This window comes from Sinocyclocheilus anshuiensis, unplaced genomic scaffold, assembly GCF_001515605.1.
Source record: "Sinocyclocheilus anshuiensis isolate Anshui unplaced genomic scaffold, SAMN03320099.WGS_v1.1 scaffold283, whole genome shotgun sequence".
Taxonomy (NCBI): domain Eukaryota; kingdom Metazoa; phylum Chordata; class Actinopteri; order Cypriniformes; family Cyprinidae; genus Sinocyclocheilus; species Sinocyclocheilus anshuiensis.
Genome location: NW_015549605.1, coordinates 4,883,663 through 4,909,287, shown reverse-complemented (window position 1 = coordinate 4,909,287; position 25,625 = coordinate 4,883,663). Strand labels below are relative to the sequence as shown.

At 34.2% G+C, this 25,625-nt stretch overlaps 2 protein-coding genes across 6 annotated transcripts in view; both read left to right on the top strand.

Moving 5' to 3' along the window:
• On the top strand, positions 1–22,843 carry LOC107658944 (ataxin-7-like protein 1). 4 transcript variants are annotated; one of them, XM_016447674.1, is made up of 13 exons: positions 1–174; positions 3,462–3,566; positions 5,310–5,653; positions 9,472–9,551; positions 10,668–10,851; positions 12,030–12,469; positions 17,399–17,481; positions 17,573–17,817; positions 19,234–19,381; positions 19,500–19,621; positions 20,777–21,410; positions 22,094–22,113; positions 22,322–22,843. In XM_016447674.1, the coding sequence occupies exons 4-13, from the start codon at positions 9,536–9,538 to the stop codon at positions 22,347–22,349; spliced, it is 1,920 nt and encodes a 639-aa protein (XP_016303160.1). In that variant the 5' UTR covers positions 1–174; positions 3,462–3,566; positions 5,310–5,653; positions 9,472–9,535; the 3' UTR covers positions 22,350–22,843. The 4 variants fall into 4 exon arrangements, with proteins under 4 accessions (XP_016303160.1, XP_016303158.1, XP_016303161.1 ...); XM_016447672.1 differs by lacking the exon at positions 5,310–5,653; XM_016447673.1 differs by lacking the exons at positions 1–174; positions 5,310–5,653 and adding an exon at positions 3,123–3,144.
• A 205-nt stretch (positions 22,844–23,048) lies between these two features.
• The window catches only part of LOC107658945 (zinc finger protein 800-like), a 20,530-nt gene continuing 17,953 nt past the window's right edge, over positions 23,049–25,625 (top strand). Inside the window, exon 1 of one of the 2 annotated variants that reach the window (XM_016447678.1) lies at positions 23,049–23,332. The gene's annotated coding sequence lies outside the window, so the exon portion shown is untranslated. Of the gene's footprint in view, positions 23,349–25,625 lie in introns of both variants that reach the window. The other variant, XM_016447677.1, reaches the window with a different exon arrangement.

Genomic DNA, 25,625 nt, shown 5'->3' with positions numbered 1-25,625 from the left:
TCTGAAGCCGAGCGCAGCCGAGCGCTGGCCGAGCGCTGGCCGAACTGTGGCGAAGGTGGCGTCATATGTTTCTCTCGCTCGCTCGTCTCGCAGTCTGTGAAGGAAGAAGGAAGAGCAATGGCGACGCTGTACCGCCGCGCGCTCACACTGCACACAGGAGCCACAACACGCACTGTAAGTCACATTAGCGCCCTCAGACACCCGCTCGACTGCAGTACGACCCTCGATGATGTCAGGGTTTATAACTGGAGCTCGCGCGTGCATCTGCGCTGCCGCATAAACAATGCATGCAATGCCGTGCATTCCTTTCGTCATCTGTCACGATTGATTGACAGGTGTCGCGCTCTTCTGTACTTTACGCGTCAATGTTAGTGGCTCAGGAGACGGAGTGTGTATAAGTTTAGACACTGTGTTTGTGTGCGTATTTGTATGTGTGTGTGTTGCTTTGCTGGATCAAGACAGCCATCTAGCTACCAGTATCTGTAACTGTGCATGCTCGGTAACTGGTTGGTTACAGTGTCAGTCTAATGCATGCGGCGATATTGAATCTTTTCAGATCTTTACTCTGATGAAGACATTTTACAGCTGGTAGGTTTGATTTCAATTTCTTGCGCAAAAAGGTTAATTCCTCTTCAGGCTTTCATATTAGCTGGTTAACCTTGGTCATTTAAACTGAATTCTTATTTGAGGAAATTCAAGTTCCCTCATCTGCCCTCTTGTTTTTAATGTTTTGGGCAGTAACGTATGTTCAGGTAGTGTGTGTGTGTGTGTGTGTGTGTGTGTGTGTGTGTGTCATGATGGTGGGTTTCTTCTCGTGTCGTCATGTTGTTATTGCTGTCAGCTCATATAGGCTTAGGGTAATACTGTACTTTCACAGCATGCATTATCACTGTTTGCACCTTCAATAGTTTTCCATTGTTGTCACCATACCAGCATTTCATTAGTTCATACAACATGCTAATAAAAAATCTTGAAGTATTATTATAATTGCATGCTACCAGTGAAACTTAATTTTTTTTGTGCCTGCTTGAACAATACTTGAGTATTTACAGCAATAAAAAGAGCATTTTAATGTTTTATATTTATCCGTTTTATTTTAATAAATAATGTTAATATGTTATTGTAATTATATTAAAATAAATATCTAAATTATATTTTACATTTATTTTAATTACTAATAATGTCTTTATTGTATTTTATTGAAATAAAAATATTGTAATAAATAATATTAATATGTTATATTATTGTAACTATACTATATTAAAATAAATAAACAATTTAAATGGTTTTAATATTGCATACTTTTATTTTATTTTAATTAATATATTTTTTATTTTATTACAATACACATTTTAATTGTATTTTTATATTTTAAATTTTATAGTTGTATCTTAATAAATAATATTTTTATTGTGATTGTATTAAAATTAATATCTTAATTTTTTGATTATCAAATTTTATTTGTTATTTACATGTAAAAGAAGCAGTACTTCCGTACCATGTTGTGCTAAAATAAAAAGTAATAATAATAACAACAACAACAAAAAATATTTTTATTGTAGTACCAACTTGGTTTAAAAATACTAGTTCTTTTGCATTTAAAATAATAATGAAAAATCTATTATATCTTTTATATATGTTGAGTAAAAATCATTAACAAACATTGCATTATATAAGCTATATTAGCTGAACAGATCTACATTCAGATACTTAGGAAGGGATCTGTTTCACATACTAATTAAAACAAAACAAAAAACAGTCAGTGGCATTTCGCACTTACTTCACGGTATTCATAACAATACAGTTGTATTACATTCTGAACATAACCATAACATTTAAGTGTCTGACTGCGACACACACAAGCAGCTGGTGTTAATGCAGTTCAGCTCAGTTTTTCTCATTGTTAACACCAGCACTAGCTCTCAGTGTGAGCGTGTGTGTTCTCAGTGTGTACTAGCGGAAGTGCGCAGTGATTCTGCATGGATGGTGAAAGAAAGCTCAGCGGATCTGACAAGCTCCTCTGAACGCTTACGTCACAGTTCTCCACTGATCATCAGCTTTAGCCATGAGTGACTAAATATTTCACTAAACGTGAAGTATAATGAATGGGTCACTAGTCCGTCCTGCTTTAAAACACGAGCTGAGTGACATAAAACTGTGGTTTCCATTTGTTCAAATTAAAAGTCTTAATCAAATCTCAAAATGTCACTTTTGGTGGGTTATACATGCTATCAAGTCAGCCCTCACTGGCAACCTTCGTTAATAATTTAGTGGGTCAGATGTGGAAAAAATGTCACCTAGAATAATTTTCATGTCGCTCACGGCTGTAACATTATTATTATATAAATTTAATGGAATAGTTCACCCAAAAATGGAGATTTGCTGACAATTTACTCACTGTCAGGCCATCCAAGATGTAGATGAGTATGTTTATTGGAACAGATTTGGAGAAATGTAGCATTCCATCATTTGCTCAGCAATGGATGCTCTGCAGTGAATGGGTGCCGTCAGAATGAGAGTCCAAACAGCTGATAAAAACATCACAATAATCCACAAGTAATCCACACCACTCCAGTCCATCAATTAACATCTTGTGAAGTGAAAAGCTGTGTGTTTGTAAGAAACAAATCCATCATTAAGGCATTTTTAACTTCAAACCGTTGCTTCCGGCTAAAATACGACTCCTCTATCCATAATATTGCTTTCTTCAGTGAAAAAGTCATCTGGTCTGAATCAGGAGAGAAATCTGCACAGATCAAGCACCGTTTACAAGTGAAAACAGTCCAAAACAGCTCTAAACAAATATGTGGGTGGGTTGTGATGTGAGAGAACACTTTTTCACTGCAGGAAGTGTTATTATTGGATTATAGACTTCTATTTTGTCAAGAAGTGACCATTTTAAGTTAAAACGCTTTAATGTTGGATGTGTTTCTTACAAACATGCAGTTTTTTTCTTCACAAGATGTTAATTGCTGGACTGGAGTGGTGTGGATTACTTGTGGATTATTGTGATGTTTTTATCAGCTCTCGTTCTGACGGCACCCATTCACTGCAGAGCATCCATTTGTGAGCAAGTGATGGAATGCTACATTTCTTCAAATCTGATGAAGAAACAAACTCATCTACAGTTTGAAATGCCTGAGAGTACGTTTTCAGCACGTTTTAATTTTTCGGTGAACTGTTCCTTTAAGAGAGTGTTTTCAGAAAGCTGCGATAAGCAACACTTTTCTCATGTTTGCATTGGGAGAAAACGATGACAATGTTTGTTACACCACAGGACCATTTTGAAAAAAATCTTTTCTTCCAGTCAAGCTTTTAATCATGTTGTCAAAAGCAAGACCGCACTATTGCCAGATGATTTTTTCGTGTAAACTACAGCAGATGTGAGATTCATGCTAATAAGTCTAGTGGTTTTAAAAGTTGTCATATTTACTGACTCTCTCTCTCTCTCTTGGCTGTAGATATGCTTTTGTATAGTCACGTCCCAACCCATGAGGATTTCAAACCCGTTGTTTGCGATGCCTGCAACAAAGTCGTTAAGCCTCAGGACGTCCTGACTCATTACGGTAAGTGAGTGTTGACCAGAACGTGACTCGCTGACAGTCATTTACCGATTTATGAGGAGGATTTTATTTGAACTTAATGGTCTCGTTGAGTTCTCATTTTCTTGACATTAGTGCACTGAAGTGTGTGTTAAAGGCTGATATTTCCGATATTCAGTTCAGAAACCCATTATGCGCTTTGATATTATGATTATTATCTGATATTAATGATCTAGAAAATTGTGAGTCTGATTGCTTCATTCACGTCTGTATTGTTGTGAAAGTCTGTTCAAATCACTAACCTTGAGCATGAGCAGTAATAATAGTTATGCTTGCATTAATTAAATCAAAACCTTAATTCTATGGCTAGAGCTTAATATATAGATATGCAAAAGTAATCTGTGTAAGGTTAAAATAGAGGTGTTTACTGCTGTAAAGCAAGAATCATAGAGTCATTTGCTGTTTACATTATAATACATGTTGCACACCACAGTCTTAAACCGGAGGCGTGTTAAAACTGTTTAATTTAGCACACGTCATCAACATAACCTTCTATTAGATCTGGGCACTGAGTGAGAGAAACTGACTGGTTTTAACAGCATTCAGATTGAACAGATTGAAAGTTGTTGTTAAGTTGAAAGAAGTCTCTTTATGCACACTAAGACTGCATTTATTTGACCATAAAATACAGTAAAAAAAGAAAAGAAAAGTAAAATTGTGAAATATTATTACAATTTAAAATAACTGTTTTCTGTTTTAATATATTGTAAAATGTAATTTATTCCTGTGATGCAATGCTGAATTTTCAGCAGCCATTACTCCAGTCTTCAGTGTCACTGCAAAATAAAAAACAATTGTTCAATATAAAACTATTCTCTTTATAGTTAATTATAAAATGTTCAGAGATACACCACCATTCCAAAGTTTAGGGTCAGTAGGATTTTTTTTTTAATTTAGTAGTTTTATTTCACAAGGATGCATGAAATTAAGTGACGTTTATGAATAGACAAAAGATTTATTTAAAAATGCATTCTATTTATAAAAAAATGCAATATTATGGTTTTCACAAAAAATATGAAGCACAGCTGTTTCAATAATAGTAATAATAATAATAATGAATGTTTCTTGAGCAGCAAATCAGCATATTAAATGATTTCTGAAGGATCATGTGACACTGAAGACTGGAGTAATGATGCTGAAAATTCTGCTTTGCATCACAAGAATAAATTACATTTGAACATATATTCAAATAGAAAACAGTTATTTTACACAATATTACTGTTTTTACTGCATTTATCTTGGTGTTTGTGGCTTTAAAGGGACAGTTCACCCAAAAATGAAAATTGCCATCATTTACTCACCCTCAAATTGTTCCAAACCTCTATGAGTTTCTTTCTTTTGTTGAACACAAAAGAAGATATTTTAAAGAATGTTGGTTACCCAACATTCTTCAAAATGTCTTTTGTGTTCAACAGAAGAAAGAAACTCCTACAACTTAAGGGTGAGTGAATGATGACGGAATAAAAATTTTTGGTTGGACTATCCCTTTAAAAATGAGTTTGTATTGCATTGTTGTGCTGAAACACCATTGCGGGGAATGTTAAAAACCGAAAGAGGTCTCGTTCAAAAAGCATCCTGTCCCGGGGCAGAATGGCTCCACCAATCTGCCATCACCGGTTTTCCAGCTCGTCTTGTTTGCTTTCGTTTTAGCCTCGCCGCGCTCGTCTCGTCTGCTCGGCTCACATCTGTCTTTGATCTTGTGCCCAGAACACGTGCGCTCGCGGAACGGAGAGGTGTCTCGCGCGGCGTGAGGCGATGGTAATTCACAGAAGGCCCGTTGGCAGCTCGCCCTCGCCCCCTTCCGACGGCGATTTCACATAGCTGCCTTTCTCTCTCGTCCCCTGCCGCCCCCTTTGAGAGCGGAGAGGCTGCGAGGGTTCAGCGCAGAGGTCAACGACTCACAGCTATTCAACTCAAAACACCGCGGCCCAGAAAGAGAAGGCGGGATGCCTTCAGTCACACAGGAGGCTTGCTATTCTCTCGTCTTTTTCTCTTTCGCTTTCTGTTTTTTTTCTTCCATCCTCTCAACCGCCGCAGAGCAGACAGGCTGGGTAAGTGTGTCTCCTCGACCAACGTGTGCGTGGTATTCACAGCGGACGCTTTTGAACGCTCACGTGTTTGCTTAGCTTTCAGTTTTCGCGGTTTTGGGCACTGTTTGTGAGCAGGATTGGACCTCGCTAGTGGTCATCTTCCTGCAGTCGCGGGCCGGATGTAAACAAACGTAGCTCAGCTGGTGCCTGTGGCTTCCTGTGGCCTGTCAGATTGGGAGACGCTAATAGCAGACCACACACACTGAGACCTGTGTGAACAGGTTTACAATGAGTGATCTCACTACTACGCAACTTGTACCTTATTTATTAGTTTTTAAATGTTGGGACAATGTTACGAAACTGTGAAGTTTTATCCTGGGTGTTTTTGTTAGGTAATTAACACTCTTGCTTTGATTTGTTACAACTTGTTGGGGAGAGGTGCGCGAACGCTTTTCTGAGCATTCTGACTTCTTTATAAAACTGATGAAGAAATCCCACAGACTCGCATTGGAGGAGGGACCTGAGTCATATCTAGAGACCAGAATATCACAGAGACTTGAAGCTGCAGGACTCTTTTCACTTGGGCCAGTAAAAAAAAGAAACACCTAGCAACCGCATAGCAACACACTGAAAACCCCTTAGAACACTTTAGAAACTACAGCAACAACGCTACAGCAAATGGATAGAAACTAGGGGTGTAACTGTACACAAACATGACGGTTCGGTTAGGGCTGCACAATTAATCAAATTTCTAATCGCGATTACAATTATGGATGCCACAATTACGTAATCGTTCAAAGTCCACTTATGTTATTCTGCACGCTTAAGATATGTTTTTTTCTTTCTACATGTTATCTTAAGGGTTTTTCCATTGTTTTAGTTTTAGTATAACATTATAATACCATTCATATTTTTACTTTTTTTTATAATTTAAAGAAGAAACCAATCCGATGTATATTTGATATTTGAGGCTTAATACTATAGAAAAGCACTAACGATTTTTTCAGTTAGAGTGTTTTCAGCTTGTTTATTTTCATATAAAAATATGGCATGCAGTTGCATCAAGCAATGGTATAAACATCATTCAATGTAAATTGTGATAATCGTAATTAATAATCGCAATTACAATTTCAAGGGAATAATCGACAATTATGATTTTTGTCATAATCGTGCAGCCCTAGGTTCGGTACGTACCTCGGTTTTGACATCACGGTTCGGTATGTTTTCGGTACAGCAGGGGAAAAAACTAAACATAAAATTGCTTTTTTCAATTATAATTTACATTTTCTTAGGATAAAAATCTACCTCAGCTTATGATCTAAACTATAGGGAGCGCTTTTACATTATTATAAGATTGCAATTAACAAAAAAGCCCAAACTTAAATTTAATTACTATTTATTTTTTAAAATAATAATCAACACTCAACTAAAAAAAAAGGTATGCAAACATGTAGATTGCGCATAATGCAGTTTTTAAATTAACTTCTAGGCCTAGATGATAAAATTTCTATTTGTTGTTGAAATATATTCATTTAGCTACACAGTGCCTAACATAACTTGTTTCATAACAGATTCATTAAGCACATTAAATGATTAAGACATCACTAACAGGTAAAGTAAAATATGATAAGCATATAGTCAAATTTTTCAGGAAATACTCTTCTCTAGACTTCATTTCTCTAGTGAACTAACGAGGTGTGAACACTGATGACTTGTCTGAGGTAAACGAAATGCTACGTGGCATTTTGTTTTGACGTCTTTCCGTGGTTGAAACACTGATTGAGAGATTACATGAGGTATGAGATGTTCATTCATGTTTATTTCGCGTTAAAACTAGTAGTAAAAAGGAAGGGATAATCGCGCTCACTCATGCTCCGTGCTGCCGTTTGAACTGAGGCGTTTATACAGCGATCTGTCATGCCACATCAAAGAGCGCCAAAACGGAATTTATTGCTTGAATTTCTTGAAACAATGTCGCGTTAAATCTAGTAAAGAGGAAGAGATGATTGCGCTAGCTGTCGCGCCACATCAAAGAGTGCCAAAACCACATTTGTTTGAATTTCCTGAATAAAATGGACATAATTTGAAAGATGAGACTTTGTTTCTTATCAAAAGTAACATGCGTACCGAACTGAAAGACCTGTATCAAACATTTTATGTGTACTGTTACACCCCTAATAGAAACACACTTAAAACATTTAGAACTCTCTAGAAACCTCATAGCAATGCACTAAAAACAATCAGAACACCATAGCAACTGCATAGCAACACACTTAAAACATTTAGAACTCTCTAGGAACCTCATAGCAGTTCACTAAAAACAATCAGAACACTATAGCAACTGCGTAGCAACACACTTAAAACATTTAGAACTCTCTAGGAACCTCATAGCAGTTCACTAAAAACAATCAGAACACCATAGCAACTGCGTAGCAACACACTCAAAACATATAGAACACTCTATCGACCACATAGCAACAAACTAAAACACCATAGCAACTGCATAGCAATGCAATTAAAACCATTTAGAACTCTAGAAACCTCATAGCAATGCACTAAAAACAACTGCATAGCAAAACACACACATACGTAGCAATGCCCTTAGTTAAGGTAATTATGACCTTTTTATCTCACGATTCTGACTTTTTTTCTCGCAATTGCGAAGTTAAAATTTTGCTATTCTGACTTTTATCCTCACAATTGTGTGATATAAACTCGCAGCTGAGAGTTATAAAGTCAGAATTGAGAGATATAAACTTGCAATTCTGAGAAATAAAGTTAGTCTTTCTTTCCTCAGAATTAGGCTTTATAATTCGCAGTTACGTGTTTATATCTCATAATTCTGAGAAAAGAAGTCAGAATTGCGAGATATAAATTTACAATTGCGAGAAAAAAGTCAGAATTGCAAGATATAAACTCGCAATTGCGAGAAGAGTCAGAATCGCAAGTTGCACAATTCTGACTTGATTTCTCGCAATTGCAGGATATAAATGTGCAATTCTGAGAAAATTGTGACTTTTTTCCTCACATTGCGAGATATAAAATCGCAATTGTGAGGAAAAAAGTCAGAATTGTGATATAAAAAGTCGCTTTTACTGCCATCACATCAGTTGAGCTGGAGAAGAAAACCAAACACAGAAAACGGTTTACGCTAATGTCTGCGATAGCGCCCCTTGTGGCAGCACTGAGAACAACACATTTCTAAACGCATCAAATCAAACTAAAAGTGTTAGTGTTTACTTCCTTTTTGTATTTTGTGCATCTCAACATCCTTTTAAAGACACACCAACTGTAATTGATTGTCTTCAGATGATTTTAGCAGCATCAGAATATCAGCATACCTGTGAACACGGTGGACTTTGGCCTTTTTATTTGTATTTTTATCTCAGTCCAGCTGCACAGGATATACACCTACAGGCATATTTACACACCTGCCTCGTATTCAGACCAACCTGATGCTGAATTTCCCCTTGCGGCCGGGCCATTGTTTCTCTCTTTTGGTCTACGGTCAGACTTTGTTGTGAGCGAGGGGTTCTCCTCGTCCAAACAGAGCCTCTGAAATCAGCTCTTTTGAGTCCTCGCGAACGGTGTTGTGGCTCTTGGCTGAGATTCGCTGGCAGACGAGACACGATGCGAAGGCCAAGGCCGGTTAGTGAGCTGCCAGATCGAGCCAGGAGCTTTATTATTATTCACTTCGAACATAAACAAGGACTTTTTTTTGTTTTTTAGTACAGTAATCTGGCTCAGTGTAGTGTTTTGAAACCCCATACATCAATTATATGTTGTAGGCCCCTAATTTGTGTTGTGTTGTGTGTGATAATAAGTGTTTGTAATTGCAGGTAGTTGGGGAATAGTTGAACAGTGAGTAGAGAGGAGCGCGTCCACCTCGAGCCCTCCAGAGCCATGCATAGCAAGAACCGTAAGTGTATTAAAAGATGTCTCAGAGTTGTTTAATTGTATTTCTTCTTTAAACAGCAGCAAAGATAGTGTTAGTGTTTGATTCATTTCTGTGAATCAGTTCAAACTGTCCATTTTAGTGAATTAATTCAAAACTCTTCATGTAGGTAAATAGTGCATAATAATAATAATAATAATAATAATAATAACAATTTAATGAAATAAAATAACTAAATATTAATATTTGTATTATTTAATTTATGACTTTTGTATTGTTTATTGGTGCATATAAATAACATTATTTATTTGAAAACCAATATTAAATTAAACTAGTGTGGGCAAAATTTTACTGTATTACACTTTTTTTATTTAAGTAATAATAGTATTATAATAATAATAATTTATTTTACTACACACATTTAAGCATGACTTTGTAGCTTATAAGTAATATGATTATTTAAATGAAATAACAAAAGTTATTAAATTATTATTATATTATTTATGATTTATGTACTGTTTTCCTGGAGCAAATAAATAAGATTTATATATTTATATGAGTCAATATAAGAATGAAAATATTATATTACAATATTGAAAAACAGTGTGGAAAACATGTATTGATTATTTTTAACTAGATTTTATTGTATTTTGCTTATTGAAAAAAATGATTAAATAAATACAAGAAGAAAAATAATAATGTTTTATTATTATTATTATATATTTTACATATTATTTTATTTGTGCTACACCCATTTATCACATACGGTTTTCATTTACTTGTAAGCATGACTTAATTTTCATGGTTGGTCAACTTTTAGTTTCATAATTTTGAAACTGCAGTTTTGTTTTCAGCCCCAGATTCCTCAACATACGTCTTACTAAAACTGAAAAAGTCAATCGAAAACCTCACAAACTTCTCTTGAATGTTGTAAGTGGGTTGTGTGGAATATTTGCAGCTCAACATAAGTGTGCACATATTATTTTTACTGTATTATGATTTGGGACGCACTTACGTTAATCTTTTAATGTTGTATAGGATAGACAGTATATTATTTGGGACTCAGTCCAGTAGTTTATCTGCCTCAGCACTTCCTGTACGGAGTCTCATGATCTTCTGACGGCTGTATTCGTGTGTCAGAGAGGAGACACTGCTCACCCAGCAGCTCCAGGACCCCTCTGGTTCCTGTCAAGGCCAAGATGTCGGTGGGCCAGAGCGAGGTGGAGCCCCTTCCCTTCCGGGTTCCTCGCGATTACCCACACTCACGCTTCAGCAAGGCGCCGCTGGCCGTCTATCCGCCCAAAGGAGCCCGAGCCAAGGCCTGGTGGGTAACCCCCCCCCTTCCAATCATAAATGCTTCCTCTGACAAATGCTGGATTATTGGTTAAATTAACTGTAAGAAAGTGTTTGTAAACATCAACTAATGCTCCAATGTGATTGTCATATTCACACCAAATGTTTGAATCAATGTTAGAGTTTCCTGACATATTTGAAATTAAACACAATTTGTATCAATTTATACTTTTAATAATTAATTTTCCAGCACAAGTTACCCATAAAGATGTCATCATGTAACATACAACATTATTTCCATAAATGCTAGATGATATTAATAATTAGTGTTAGAAATGCCACCTATACATATAATAGATTAGAACAGAACTTTTGATATTATTACTTATGCGTATAATTATTATTTTATAGAAGAACACTTAACTTCCCAGAAAGCTCTTGATTTACCCCAAATTATGATGTAAATATTTATTGTAATAAAGTTATATGTAAGCATTGGTGAACATTTTATATGTCAACATTCATTATGTTCAGGTATTGAATTTTAGAGAAATATGTGCAATATGAAAACATTTATTGTGCAATTTGAAAAATGTATTATTGGTCATCTTTGATCAAAATTAATGATGTAATATTTATATAAATTAATGGTGATAATATTTACACTACTGTTCAAAAGTTTGGGGTCAGTAAGATTTTAATGTTTTTGAAAGAAGTTTCTTCTGCTCACCAGTGATGCATTTATTAGATAAAAAATACATTAAAAGCATAGTAAAAATGTGAAATATTATTACAATTTAAAATAACTGTTTTCTATGTGAATATATTGTAAAATGTAATTTATTCTCGTGATCAAAGCTGAATTTTCAGCATCATTACTCCAGTCTTCAGTGTCACATGATCCTTCAGAAATCATTCTAATATACTGATTTGCTGCTCAAGAAACATATTATCTGATTATTAATTCTGATTATTATCTCATTATTTGTGGAAACCGTGATGCATTTTTCTTAGGATTCTTTGATGAATAGAACAGTTTAAAAAAAAAACTTTTATGTCGATTCAAATTACAATTCCACTTCCTGTGGTTGTGACCAATTTTTTTTTTTTTATTCAAATACTCATAAATTGAAAGGGAGTTGAATTTACGTTTGGAAATTTTACTCTATGCAAGTTCAAATCTTAAAATACACAATGTCTTTTCTCTAGCGTGTCTTTACCTGTGGTGAGTCTGGAGAAGATGCCGTGTTTCAACCGATCGGAGGGAGCGCTCATCAAAGTCACCTCCACGTCTCCCACGGCGGGTTCTTCTCTTTCTTTCACCTCCACGTCTTCCTCTCCATCTTCCGCTTCTCTCAAGTCCTCCTTGACGTCACCAGCATCTCACAAGAACCAGGAGAAGTTCCTGAACGGTCGCGGTCCTGTGACACCTCGCTCCACCACGCCCCCCTCGCTGATTGACAGGCGGCCCAGCCCGTCACGGTCGCCCTTGGAGAAACGGCCCGCCCCCTCGCCCTCCCCACAGGACAGGAGACCCGCGGCCTCCACGTCTCCATCCCTATTGGACCGGAGACCGATAGTCCCTCCTTCTCCACCAGACAAGAAGCATCAGAATGGAGCCAAAGGCGGGCGGCACCGAAGAGTGTCGGGTGAGTAGCAAACGCTTGTTTAATGCAGTCATACCAAGGACACTATAGTTCTATGTAAGTGAGGATAGCAAAATAAAGTGAACTGTGACATACCCACAAATTCTTCATACAACGGACTACCAGTAAAATTTATAAAAATTTGGGACCAGAAATTATTCAGACACTTTGACCTGACCATGTTTTGCTTAAGTGTTTTTTCTTTAATTGATAATGCGACCTTTTTACACCACAGACTGAACAAAATTAAGCATTGCTTGGTAATTGGTTGACCTAAATTGGTATTATCTAATTGTGTACTTAAATGCAGCTGACAGCTATTCAACAGAATTCATTACATACCTTTCTGTCTCATCTGTCTCAGTTATCTGACATTATCAAGATGAATTTGTTGGGACACAGTTTAACTCTGAGTTCTTGTCATATTGAATACATTTTGGTTTGACTGTAACTTTTGCTCTGAGGTTTGTTTTGAAACCAGAAGAAATGCACTTGCAGCACATTTAACTTCATTTGTTTTTTTTAGCTAAACTAGAAATTCAGCTGGAAATAATGTAGGAAACAACTTGGATTTGATTGGTCAGGAGAAGGCGGGGCTGTATGGCTTTGGTGATGTCATCAGAAAAGAAAAGGCATTAGTGGATGCCTTAGTGGAATGTGCTTAATAAAATATGACTTCAATGAAAAATTATATCCTAGATGCTACTATTGTTAATTAAAACTATATATATAAAAAAATGTTATTTACTCTAAAGAAAGCTGAAATAAAATAAAGCATTAATACTGTAAGTAAAACTTTGAAATAAAAATGAAAATTATAAATTAATTTGCTTAAAGTATAATTTTAATGAAAAAAAAAATTCAGTACTGTTTTATGTGGTTAAGTAGGGCTGCCACTAACGACTATTTTTATTTCGATTAATCTAAACGATTAATTTCCCGCAAAAAAAAAAAAATCAACAATTTTACTTAAGAATATTTTATTAAACTATATTTCATTAAACCAAATCACTCAAATCAAAGTTCAGTATTATAGTGTAAGAATGACAACATATCAACATAACATATTCAAGTCTACTACTAATAAAATTATAATCAAAAAACACTTTTTAAAGGAGTATTTACCACAAATATTATTTACCAGAATTTATTTAGGAGAAAAATGTAAATATGCAGTATTTCTGAAACCCCCCCCCCCCTTTTTTTTTTATTTTTTTTTAATAAAATCAATTAATTGGAGATGCTTTTGATTATTAAAATTTTATGGAACCATTAAAATAGAATCCAGAAAATATTGGAGAACAGAATTTGGTAAAGATAAAACTGTAAAACTCAATTAATTAGACAGGCATTTTGATTAATACAATTTTATGTAACCATTAAAACAGAGTATAGAAAAATAAAACTGATTTCATAGTGCCCTATAATTATAATTAATTTTTTGTGGTGATAAAAATAGATGTAAGTGAACAATAGCCTTTAAAATTACTTAAAATACACATATATAATAGCAATGAGGCAATAATAATTAGTTCAAATAAAGTATCAAAAGCAAGAAATCATATGGTTATGATTTACCTTACAAATCTGATGAAATGGTGCATGTTGCGTTCCCAGATGAACGTTATAATAAACCCAAACTCACAACAACATGCAGAGATGGAGTTTGAGACGCTCCACACATGTAAATGATAACAGTTCCTGCGGAACTACTGTGAACGGAGCCACTGTGTGACGCATGTACTTAAACTACACGCATGTAAATAATTAAAGCGCATATACTGTATTAGAACAGCATCGCATATAATTATTTAATTAAATCGTAGCGTTTGTGAATTCACAATTATGCTTAATTATGATGCTTAATTAAATGGGTTTAATATATCATGCAGCCTTGGAAAACAGACTAATAATGTGTTTTATACATTCTCGTCTGTGAAATGCGCCACTTCCGGTATTTTGCCGGTTAGTCGACGCGAGCAAAATTAAGTCGAGGATTTTAAAAAATCGAATAGTCGAATAAAGTCGACGAATCACGACAGCCCTAGTTATAAGCAGTGTTTTTGTTGTTTAAACTATTAAAAATAATTTTGTTATATTAGAAGGAAAAATTAAGCAAATTCATTTATCATTTTCATGTTCAATAAAACATAATTTTAATGAAAATTGTTTTCCTTTATCTTTTTAGTACTGTATATTTGATAGGGTTATTAGCAGTGTTGTTTTTGTTAAATAAACTAAAAATACTAAAAATAATTTTTGATAATTACAATAAAGCTGAAATAAAAATATACATAAATATTAGAAGGAAAACTTAAAAATGAAAATGTGAAATAATTAGTGCTGTCAAATGATTAATCGCATCCAAAATAAAAGTTTTTGTTTACATAATATATGTGTGCACTGTGTATATTTATTATGTATATATAAATACAAACACATACAGTATATATTTTGAAAATATTTACATGTATATACATTTATATATTTATATTCTTATATTTTATATTATATATAAATATATTTAATATAATAAACATAACATATTTTTCTTAAATATATACATGCATGTGTTTGTATTTATATATACATAATAAATATACACAGTACACGTACATATATTACGTAAACAAAAACTTTTATTTTGGATGCGATAAATCACCATTAATCATTTGACAGTACTAGAAATAATGCTTTGGCTACTAACTGAAATACAATAAGCTGAAGTACTAAAATTACTAAAACATACTTAAAAAAAAAAAAAATTAATTAAAGCTAAACAGCTAAAAAATGAAAACTGAATATAAAATATAAAAGTAAAAGCTAAATATAAAAATAAATAGCTAATTCAAAACTAAAAAAAAACAAAAAACTGCTATAATAGTATTATAAATAATACTCAAATAACACTGATCTTAGCCCTTCAGGATTCTCGCACATTATTTCTTAAGTTTTGTTATTGTTAAATTATTTTTAGGGATGCACGATATTGGATTTTTACCGATACCCGATATGCCGATAATTTTCAACTCATTTTGGCCGATAGCCGATGCGGATATATAATTATTTTTAATTTTGGTTAGTTTTGAACAAGAACTTATTTGTTAGAATTAAATAAACAATAATAAAGTTATTTTATAATGCCAGTACATTGAAGATTTGAAAATAACTATAAATAAACTATATTAAATCGCTGCAAAAAGATGCAGTGGCAACCTTAACATTTTATTTTAAGATTTAACACTTGTAAATGGTCTAAAGCAAAAAAGTTGTAAAAATTCTGAAAATCTTTTAGAGCTCATAATTTGCTTAAAAAGTATTACACATTAATGAATAAATCAGTATATATACAATTATTTAATTTAAGTGTCATGTTTGTGATTTTTTTCAGAAAGATGCAGTAGTAACCTTAACATTTTATTTTATGATTTAACATTTGTAAATGGTCTAAAGCAAAAGACTTGTAAAAATTCTGAAAATATTTTAGAGCTCATAATTTGTTTAAAAATATATAACATATTACACATTAATGGATAAATCAGTATATATAAAATTATTTAATTTAAGTGTCATGTTTGTTATTTATTTATTTATTTTTGTTAATGTAAGCTATAGCTTCTGACCTTTAAATCAAACCATACTTATGATTTTATGGCATCAATTACTGCTTTATTTAATCAGAAAAACAGTCTAAATGTTATTTGTGTATTTTGCTTTCATTTTATTAGAAGTAGGCCAACAGCGCCCCCTACGGAATTAAAACTCGTTCCTGAGCAGGCATTAGGACCCGGAGGAGGCTGCCGCTGCACATGCTATTACTGTTTACTCTATCACACAGTGAACACGTCATTCTGTATGTGCATTCTCAGTTTAAATGCAGTGATCCAAAACAGTCAATCTAATCATCATTCAGGCAAAACTTTGCAGAATGAGCCACAATGCTGACCTGATCTAATAGCTAGCACACCCTGAGCACATGTGAGTTAATGTATTCCTCTTATCGGCAAGACATATCGGCATAATGTTTCATATCGGGCCGATGCCGATATTTACATTTAAAGCCATTATCGGCCGATTCCGATATTGGTCCAATAATATCGTGCATCCCTAATTATTCTTATATACTTTTAAAAAGACGAAGGGAGAAATAAAACAAACTAAAAAAACAAACCAAAACGATGAACAAAAAGAAATAAATAAACCCCATCGCTTGTTTTCTGTGGTTTATAGTTTGTAGGCTTGTAGTTCGTCTGGCAGCATGAATGTTTAGTCGTAACTAGCCTCTGCTAGAGGGTCAGTCGTCTCTCTCCGTATGTTGTTTACTGGGCTCTCGCCCCACCGGAGGTTTGATTTATGCTGTGTAATTGGCTGCTCTCGGTCGCCAGATCCTCTGCTGTGTCCAGCAGCCGCCACAGACACTCACACTCTATTACAGAGAGTTTGAGCTAGTTTAAGTGTTTATGTGAGCTTCGGATAGCACCACAATTTCTCAGAGTTAAAAGCTCAGGTCTGAAATATGTTCCCAGTAAACTGCTTCTACTGTCTACACAGACGGCATCCAAAATTAGAATATACCTTAGAAATGACTGGAAATGATTAGAGGCTCATGCACAAAAGAAATGCACGAGATATTTGGTCAAAACTCAATGCATTCTGACATTAGCATATTTAATTAGTGCATTTTAATTGACTAAAAGCATATAATAAATATTTTTTATATATGTAGTATTTTAATAAACATGATATAGTAATAAAATATTATATGCTATGTATATAAATCTATTAAATCTATTTTCTTACACACACACACAGACACACATATATATATATATATATATATATATATATTTATATACGTATTAGTAATATATACATACATTATAATACATAATAAATAATTAAACAATTGTTATTTTGTTATTTGCTGTACAGGGAGAGTGTTTGATCCTAATAAACACTGTGGGGTTTTGGACCCAGAGACAAAGCGGCCTTGCACTCGATCTTTAACCTGCAAGGTTGGTATCGTCACTCATTAGTGTAATTTAATCATCTCTGTCCACTGAGGATTGTGGTGGAGTTTAAAGTGTTTGTTTGTGTATGTTGTAGACTCACTCTCTAACCCATCGGCGAGCCGTCCCGGGACGGAGGAAAGACTTCGACATCCTTCTAGCGGAGCATAAGGGACGGGCGAAGGAGAAGGAGACGGGGCAAAAAAAGGATGTTCAAGCAGGCAGCCAATCAGTGCAGGTCACACAGTCACATGACTCAGCAACCAGCCTATCCACAAGCTGTACCAATGCCAAGACCACGCCCACTCTCAAACTGCAGCTGGCCAATTCACACTTACACAGGTACGCATTGCTGACTACAAGACTGTGCAATTGTTTTAATGTCTAGGTATCTATCATCTATTTTTTAAAGTAAAACAGAAAAAACATTGTTAAAATATTCAAAGCATGTTTTCCATGTTTTATTTATGTGCATTATTTATAATATGTATAAATAAACATTTATCATATTTTCCTACATAATTTTATGAAAACATTTTATATTAAATATTAGATATTTAACACATTTTTTTTTTATATTAAATAATATTAATATTTGTAGTAATATTAATATTTTTTAAAATATGACATTTTTAAGTGATGGTGCACTTTGAATTGTTGAATCAGAGTTCTGAATTAATTTATTGAACTGAACTGTATAAACTGATTCACAGATTTTAGTTTTATACTGAAATAAAATAAAATATAAATATTATCACTTTCATATATCTTGTAATATTATCATTATTGTAGTATGATGGTGAATAATTATTAGAATGTCAACTTTAAATGAAAATTAGAAATGTTGCCTTGGCAACTAACTGAAATAAAATAAATTTAAGTAGAAGTACTAAAATTACTGAAACGGAAAAATAAAAAACCTGACAATATCAAAATAGAATCCAATTCATAATATTAATAAATAAAAGAAATTAAGTTAAATAGAAATATAAAAAAGGCACAAGTACATAACAAAATAACTAAAAACTAAACTAAAATGAAACTAAAAAAAAAAAAAAAACGAATTCAAAACATTAATAAATACTATAATGGTATATAAATAATACAAAACTAACCATGTTTATTTGTCTATATTGTGTGCATAGAATGAGTTTGGCCCTTTAGAATCAAACTTACCAACTATATCATTTTTTTTTCTGCTGAAGTTTAAAATGGGAAAAGAAAAGATTGTTTAACTAGTATATAATAGGGGTTGCACCGACGCAACAGCCATGTGGGCGGCGCTGTGTCATATGCCATAGCTGTGCACAAGCTGTTTATCACAGCTCCAGACTTATTTGTTCATTAATGACGTCATCAGCGACTAGTCGACTTCGACTCGACTTTCATCACATAAAAGTCGACTTCAAAAAATCAGAAGTCGTTCAACCCCTAGTATATAATGACACGTTTTATAGAAAACTTAATGGGCAAATAAAAAGCGCATTTAATATAATTGCAATATTCACATGTTGCTCGATTTTTAAATTGCCAGAAAAAATGTTGAAATACTAAAAATACATGAACGCTAAACAGAAAAAAAAAATAAAAAAATGACAAAAGCACATAACAAAATTACCAAACCAAATGAAAATTCAAATAAATTAATTCAAATAAATAAATAAATAATAGTAGAGTATATAATAATACTAAAATATAACTTAAAAAAAAAATCTGAAAAATGTTCATCCTCGAGTTTCATCAGTCTTTTATTTGCAGCTCTGCAGCCGTTCCTCCTCCTGAGCTCAGCTGGCAGCAGTGCAGCAGAGACGCACATCTGTCCAGCGATGAAGGAGAAAGCGACCTCCCTGAGGAGTCTGAGAAGCTGCTGTGCCACTATTCTCCACAGCACCCGCGAGCCATGAGCGTGAGCTGCACCAAACCACTACATTACAACATTTGGGACCCTGTATATTGCTGTATATGCGTAAAGCATTTTAAAAATGGAGTAATATAAGGTGAAAACCCATTCTCTCCTGTCTTAGTGCTGTGCGTTCAGCAGTCGGTTGATGGGACGGGGGCACTACGTGTTCGACCGGCGGTGGGACCGGGTGCGGCTGGCGCTCCACTGCATGGTGGAAAAACACGTCAACTCTCTCATGTGGAGGTGAGCGTCCCGCATGGCCCACAGTTACACACTTGTCCATCCGCTCACACAATTATTGCTTATGAATTATGCATTTATGGGTGCATACATTCAGTTAACTTTTCCCATAATAGGGTGAATCTGTATATAGTAGGGGTTGTATTTCACCCCAAAATCACAAGAAAAAAATATTTTGAGTTAAGAAAATAAGGACTTGTCACAGTAATTTTTTTTATTTGGACATTATTTTCATTAACAGTTAATCTATTATTATTATTATTATTATTATTATTAATTATAATACAACAATTTATGTTTAATAATGCCATAGGAATATAGCCACCTTAAAATGTTGCAATGCAAAAATCTTACTGATCTTCAAAATAGACTTCATCTGCAAAATATTATCTTCACCCAAATATCATAAGAAATTAAATATATTTTGAATTAAGCAAAAAACCTGATCAAGATTTTTGTCTGCATTCTGACAATTATTTTCATGTTGTTTTATTTTTTTATGACATTATTAAACAAATCATTAAACATAAAATTATTGTTTTTATTAATAATAGTTTTTAAACATCATTAAACTGAATAATGTCATTAAATATGATTGTTGAATGATAGTAAATAATCATTCTTAGTAAACATGTTTATGGCGGTTAAGCATATTTACAAATAATAATTATTTATGTAATATTAGTTAAATTAATAATTAATATTTTTTCCAGGCTAAAAAAAAATAATAATTTGATTTATTATTCTGTAATATCTGAATATAAACACAATTAATGTTTAATAATGTATAATAATAATGTATATTAAATAATAATCATACAGATTTAAATAATAAATATATAGAAAAATAGCCTCATTAAAATAAAATTTAAATGTAAAAAAAGACTTCATTTTCTTTATGCAAAATATTATTTTTCTTTTTTTATTTAGGGGTGAAATATGACCAATATGTTTTTTTTTGGTGAGGGTTGTTTTATAAGCCTTTAATGAATTCAATGAATGTTAACAGCTTCAGTTCAGCTGTGTAGTTTTAGTACTCGAATGACTTTACAAAGGCTCAAAACGTTTTTTTTCACTCAGTGAACACACAACATTTAGGTTAATGTGCCACGCGGCTTCCTACCGCACACTGGTGATGTCATATCCTGTTTGTCACAGGAAAGTCCCCCTAGCGGTGGAGAGCATGACTAGCTCGACTGAAGTTTCTCCCCTCGGCTCTCCGTTCGTCCCCAACCACGCGCTGGCGGCTCCTCTGGACGGCGTCTCCATGGTCTCGTACGCCACCTCTTTCTCTCATAACGGCGCTGGGGTTTTCTGCATCCGGGACCCCGGACCCGGACCCAGACCGCAGCGGAATAAACCGGCCAAGCCGCCCAAAGCCTCAGGGGATGGAACGGGACCTAAAAAGCGGAAAGCGCCTCAGGCCTCTGAGTCACGAAAGAGCGGGAGCAGCGGGAACAGCTACCATCTGCCACTGGGCGCGGCACACATCAGTAACGGGACGGCGGCCCTCAGCGTGCGGGCCAAGCCGCGGCCGGGGGCCCCGGGGCCGAGGGAGCAGGACAGGTATGGGAGCGTGGAGCTGTCCCTCCCGCAGGCGCTCACCGGGGATCACGGGGGCGTCTCGTCCCACAGCCCGCTGCCCTACGGATCCTCCGATGGGAGGAAGAGGAAGAGCTCTGGATCGAGCGCCAGCAGCGACAAACCCAGCAAAAGCACCAAATCCACAGAACTGGACGGGGTCTTCAGGAAGAGCAGCAGCGGTTCGCCCCACAGCGCCCTCCCCAGACAGGTAAAACATGTTAAAAATGTAGTAACGTGTCTTTATAGACCGATAGATATAGACCGATTTTTTACGTGTGTTGATTTCAATTTATTGTATTTATCCACTGAAAAACACTCAATATGACATAAGATATATTAAGGAATAAAATATTATAATAGAAATATAAAATATTAAGGAATTTCAATATTGTAATTTGCAGGCCTGGAAAAGATTTATCATTTTTTTAATAGTATTTCATTTTTTTTAGAATATATATATTTTGAAAATAAAAATATTATTTATATAAATATATGTAAATGAATTATTATTTATTAAAATAAGATGAAAAGTTGTGATTTTTCAAGCATACACATATTCTCTATATATGTTTTTTTTCTACCCTGGAAAAGAATTACAATATTATATAATTATTATATTTATTATTATTTGTTATATTTTTATATTAATAATATGTTATATTTTATATTAATAAGTTATTTACAATCATGCAATTTTTCTAGTGTCTACATTTTATTCTAGTGTACTATATATTTTTTCTAGCTCATAAAAGATAGTCATTTTAAAAAAGATTGTAATTTAAAAAAAATATATCTTTTTACAATATATATTTAATAATATGTTTTTAAAAGTTTTGAATCATGATTTTTTTCTAGTATGAATATATTTTCTATTATATTTTTATGCACTAGAAGAAGAAAACATTACAGGTGTAAGAACCTTGGATAATGTGATGTATTTCTACATTATTTTCATACCATTTTTGCATTTTACTTTCATCTCATGAATGACGCTGAGGGTTTTTGCCGGCAATTCTCTTAGGTTTGTTTTTTTTTTGTTGTTGTTTTTTTTTTTTTTTCAAACTGTACATTCAGAATCCTTGCATATGCAAACCTACTAACCACCGATGTGTTTTGTAGCCCAAGGTCCCTCACTGATGCAGTGTGAGTTTGAGAAGAGCTTGGGACGTCCTGTAGACGCGGGACGCCAGCACTGTGTCTGTCCTGCCTTGATCCCACCGCTGCCTCTACGGTTGAGTCACGTCCTTCGCGTCCTCCTTTCCTACAGGGCTTCTTCCGTTCTGTTCCCATTAGGAATAAACGCTTCATCTGCCAGTTTATCGAAGAATGATTTCTCACGTTTCCTTCAGTCTCATGCAGATTCAGATTTTGATTTAACCAGTACACAACACGTTTCAGACATTCAGCGATACGGAGTTTTATTTTTATTTTCACGTAGATGAGGACAACATGAAGGAACACACTTCAGACTCAACCGTGTCGATCTAAAGTGCACTTAATTTCAAGTCTGAACTACGTAAAAAGGAGGGTTTCAAACAAGGGAATATTTTACAGACGCTTTTTCGGCAAGTTGTATTTTTCTAAATTGGATGAATTCCGGGTTTTGAGTATTTGTTTTTGACACACAAGTGTTTGTCGATTAAAAAAAAAAAAAAAAAAGAGGCCAGGACTGACACCTCTGTGGTAAAGCAACTTTAACCGGTGATGAATTTTGTATAATAATCGATCCTTTATTAATTTTCTAACTGACCTGATTAGTGCGTCACACGTTGAGCAGAAGTATATTTGTATGCCATTTTAAAGGTTTAAAGTATTATAGAGACCCTATTGTTGGAAATGTGTGTACATATCTTTTATTATAATTGTTTTGTTTTGTATTTATTGTTCGTATCTCTGAGAGGTTCAAGGATTTAGTGGTTACTTATCTTCCTCAGTCATATGTATCTTCATAGACCTAAAGATGGTTGGTTATGAAAGGGCCTTGCATCCTTCGCATTTTCCATTTATACTCTGATTATGTTTTTAAGGAATACTAACTGAAATGATGATGTGCCCACAGGATCCCAGTCTTTCAAGACTTTTCTAGAGGAAAGGTACATGGCTGTGAGCCAGTATTGGCAGTCGGCCCAGGTCTGTTGCCAATTTTGTTTTTTAAAGATGTTGTTAGGTCCTTTTATTGTTTGACCATCAGAAATGAAGACCTTCTCAAAGAGTTAACGGAGAAATGTTTGCTGTTTACTCTCTATTTACACTACCGCTTTATTTTTTATTCAGCAAGGACTCAAAAGTGGCATTTATAATGTGACAAAAAATAAACTTAATATTCCTCAAACAATCACAGTTTCCACAAAAATATGAAGCAGCACAACTGTTTTCAGCATTGATAATAATCAGAAATTTTCAGCATATTAGAATGATTTCTGAAGACTGGAGTAATGATGCTGAAAATTAAGCTTTGCATCACAGGAATAAATTAGATTTGAAAATATATTCAAATAGAAAACGGCTATTTTAATTTGTAATAATATTTCACAATTTTACTGTTTTTACCGTATTTTTTTATCAAATAAATGCAGCCTTGGTGAACAGAGACTTCTTTCAAAAACATAAAAAATCTTACATATCCCAAATTTTTGAACGGCAGTGTAAGTGTTCCTGGCCTAATTTTGCATAATTTTTAAGCATTATAATAAATGATATGGCAATAATGTGTCACCATGATAACTTTTAAAAAAGAAAGTCCCACTGAATATTCAGTTTTACACTGAAATTGCAACAGTAAAATGGATTGTAAATGGCATTTCATGTTGACATCAAAGGTGAAGTGCAAAGAATTGCAAAATGATGATTTCCAAACAGGTTTCCAGATCAGTGTGGTTTTGCATTGAGACGTTTTTTTCATAATTTACAATTCAGCTCCATGTCCTCTTGTTTAATCTCTGAGAAGCTCTTCATCACTAGCATAAGAATCTTAATATTTAAAGGAACAGTTCAGCCAAAAATGAACATTTTCTGAAAATGTACTCACCCTCAGGCCATTTAAGATGTAGATGAGTTTGTTTCCTCATCAGATTTGGAGAAATTGAACATATCACTTGCTCCTCTGCAGTGAATGGGTGCCATCAGAATGAGAGTCCAAACAGCTGATAAAAACATCACAGTAATCCATGATGGATTATGGACTTGTATTTTAGTCGAAGCAATGGTTTTAATTTAAACATTTCTTAATGTTGGATTTGTTTCTTACAAATACAGTTTTTCACTTCACAAGATGTTAATTGATGGACTGGAGTGGTGTGGATTATTGTGATGTTTTTATCAGATGTTTGAACTCTCATTCTGACGGTACCCATTCACTGCAGAGGATCCATTGGTGAGCAAGTGATGTAATGCTAAATTTCTCCAAATCTTATGAAGAAACAAACTCATCGACATCTCGGATGGCCTGAGGGTTTTCAGCAAAGTTTTGTCTGAACTATTCCTTTAAGGAGCCACAACTCCTGTAAAGATCCCTTTTTGCGCTTTTTTTTGGATTTGAGTACTATTTTATTTATAAAAACTATTGATATATGAATTTATAAGGAGAAATAAGTTTAGTTGTTCTGACTGTGCAAAGACAATACGCTCTGTAAACCCAGCTTGTGTTTGCTGTGACGGCTCTTTACCCCCGATTATTACCGTGTTGCCTTGCTGCCAATGCGAAACTGTCCATAGGTCAGCTACCAGAGCTAGAAACCAACCCCGGATCCCTTCCACACCATCTTTTATGCGTGAAGTGCTTCCATTTGGATTTGGCGCTGTAATGTTTTGAGGTCAAGCGTTCCCCCAATCCACACCGAGTCTTTATCATCACGGAGAAGAAAACTGCCTGGATGAGGATGTTTGGTTACATGTTTTGCCTTTTCCCATTGCACGTCAATCATTAGAGATTATTCTATGGAATTATTGACATGATAACATATATATATTTTTTTCAGAATAGCGTGAAGGACCACTTAAGTAAACCGAATGAATCAGAATGTGAAATTGTAATGCGGTCAAGATCTGATCATGGTACCCCTTTTTGACCTTCTGGCTCTTTCTTTTGGTCCAACAGTGCCACAAATCTGTGTACTGCAGTTCATCGACAGGAAATGTTGAACTGTAACTAAGCTATGAAGTACTATTATTATACAGTAGGTCCTTGTAAACACATCCCTCTTGTAGAAATTAAGGAATGTCACCATGGCATAGCAGTGCAATTTTTATTTATATATTTTTATTTTCTCTCTTTTAATTTAATTTTTTACAATTTGTTATTTCTTTATTTTTTTATATTTGTATAAATATAAAATAATAATCCATATTATTATTATGGAAGCCCATTTCCTTCACGAAAAAAAATAAAAAAGGTAATTGTGTTGTTTTTTTTGCAATTCTGACT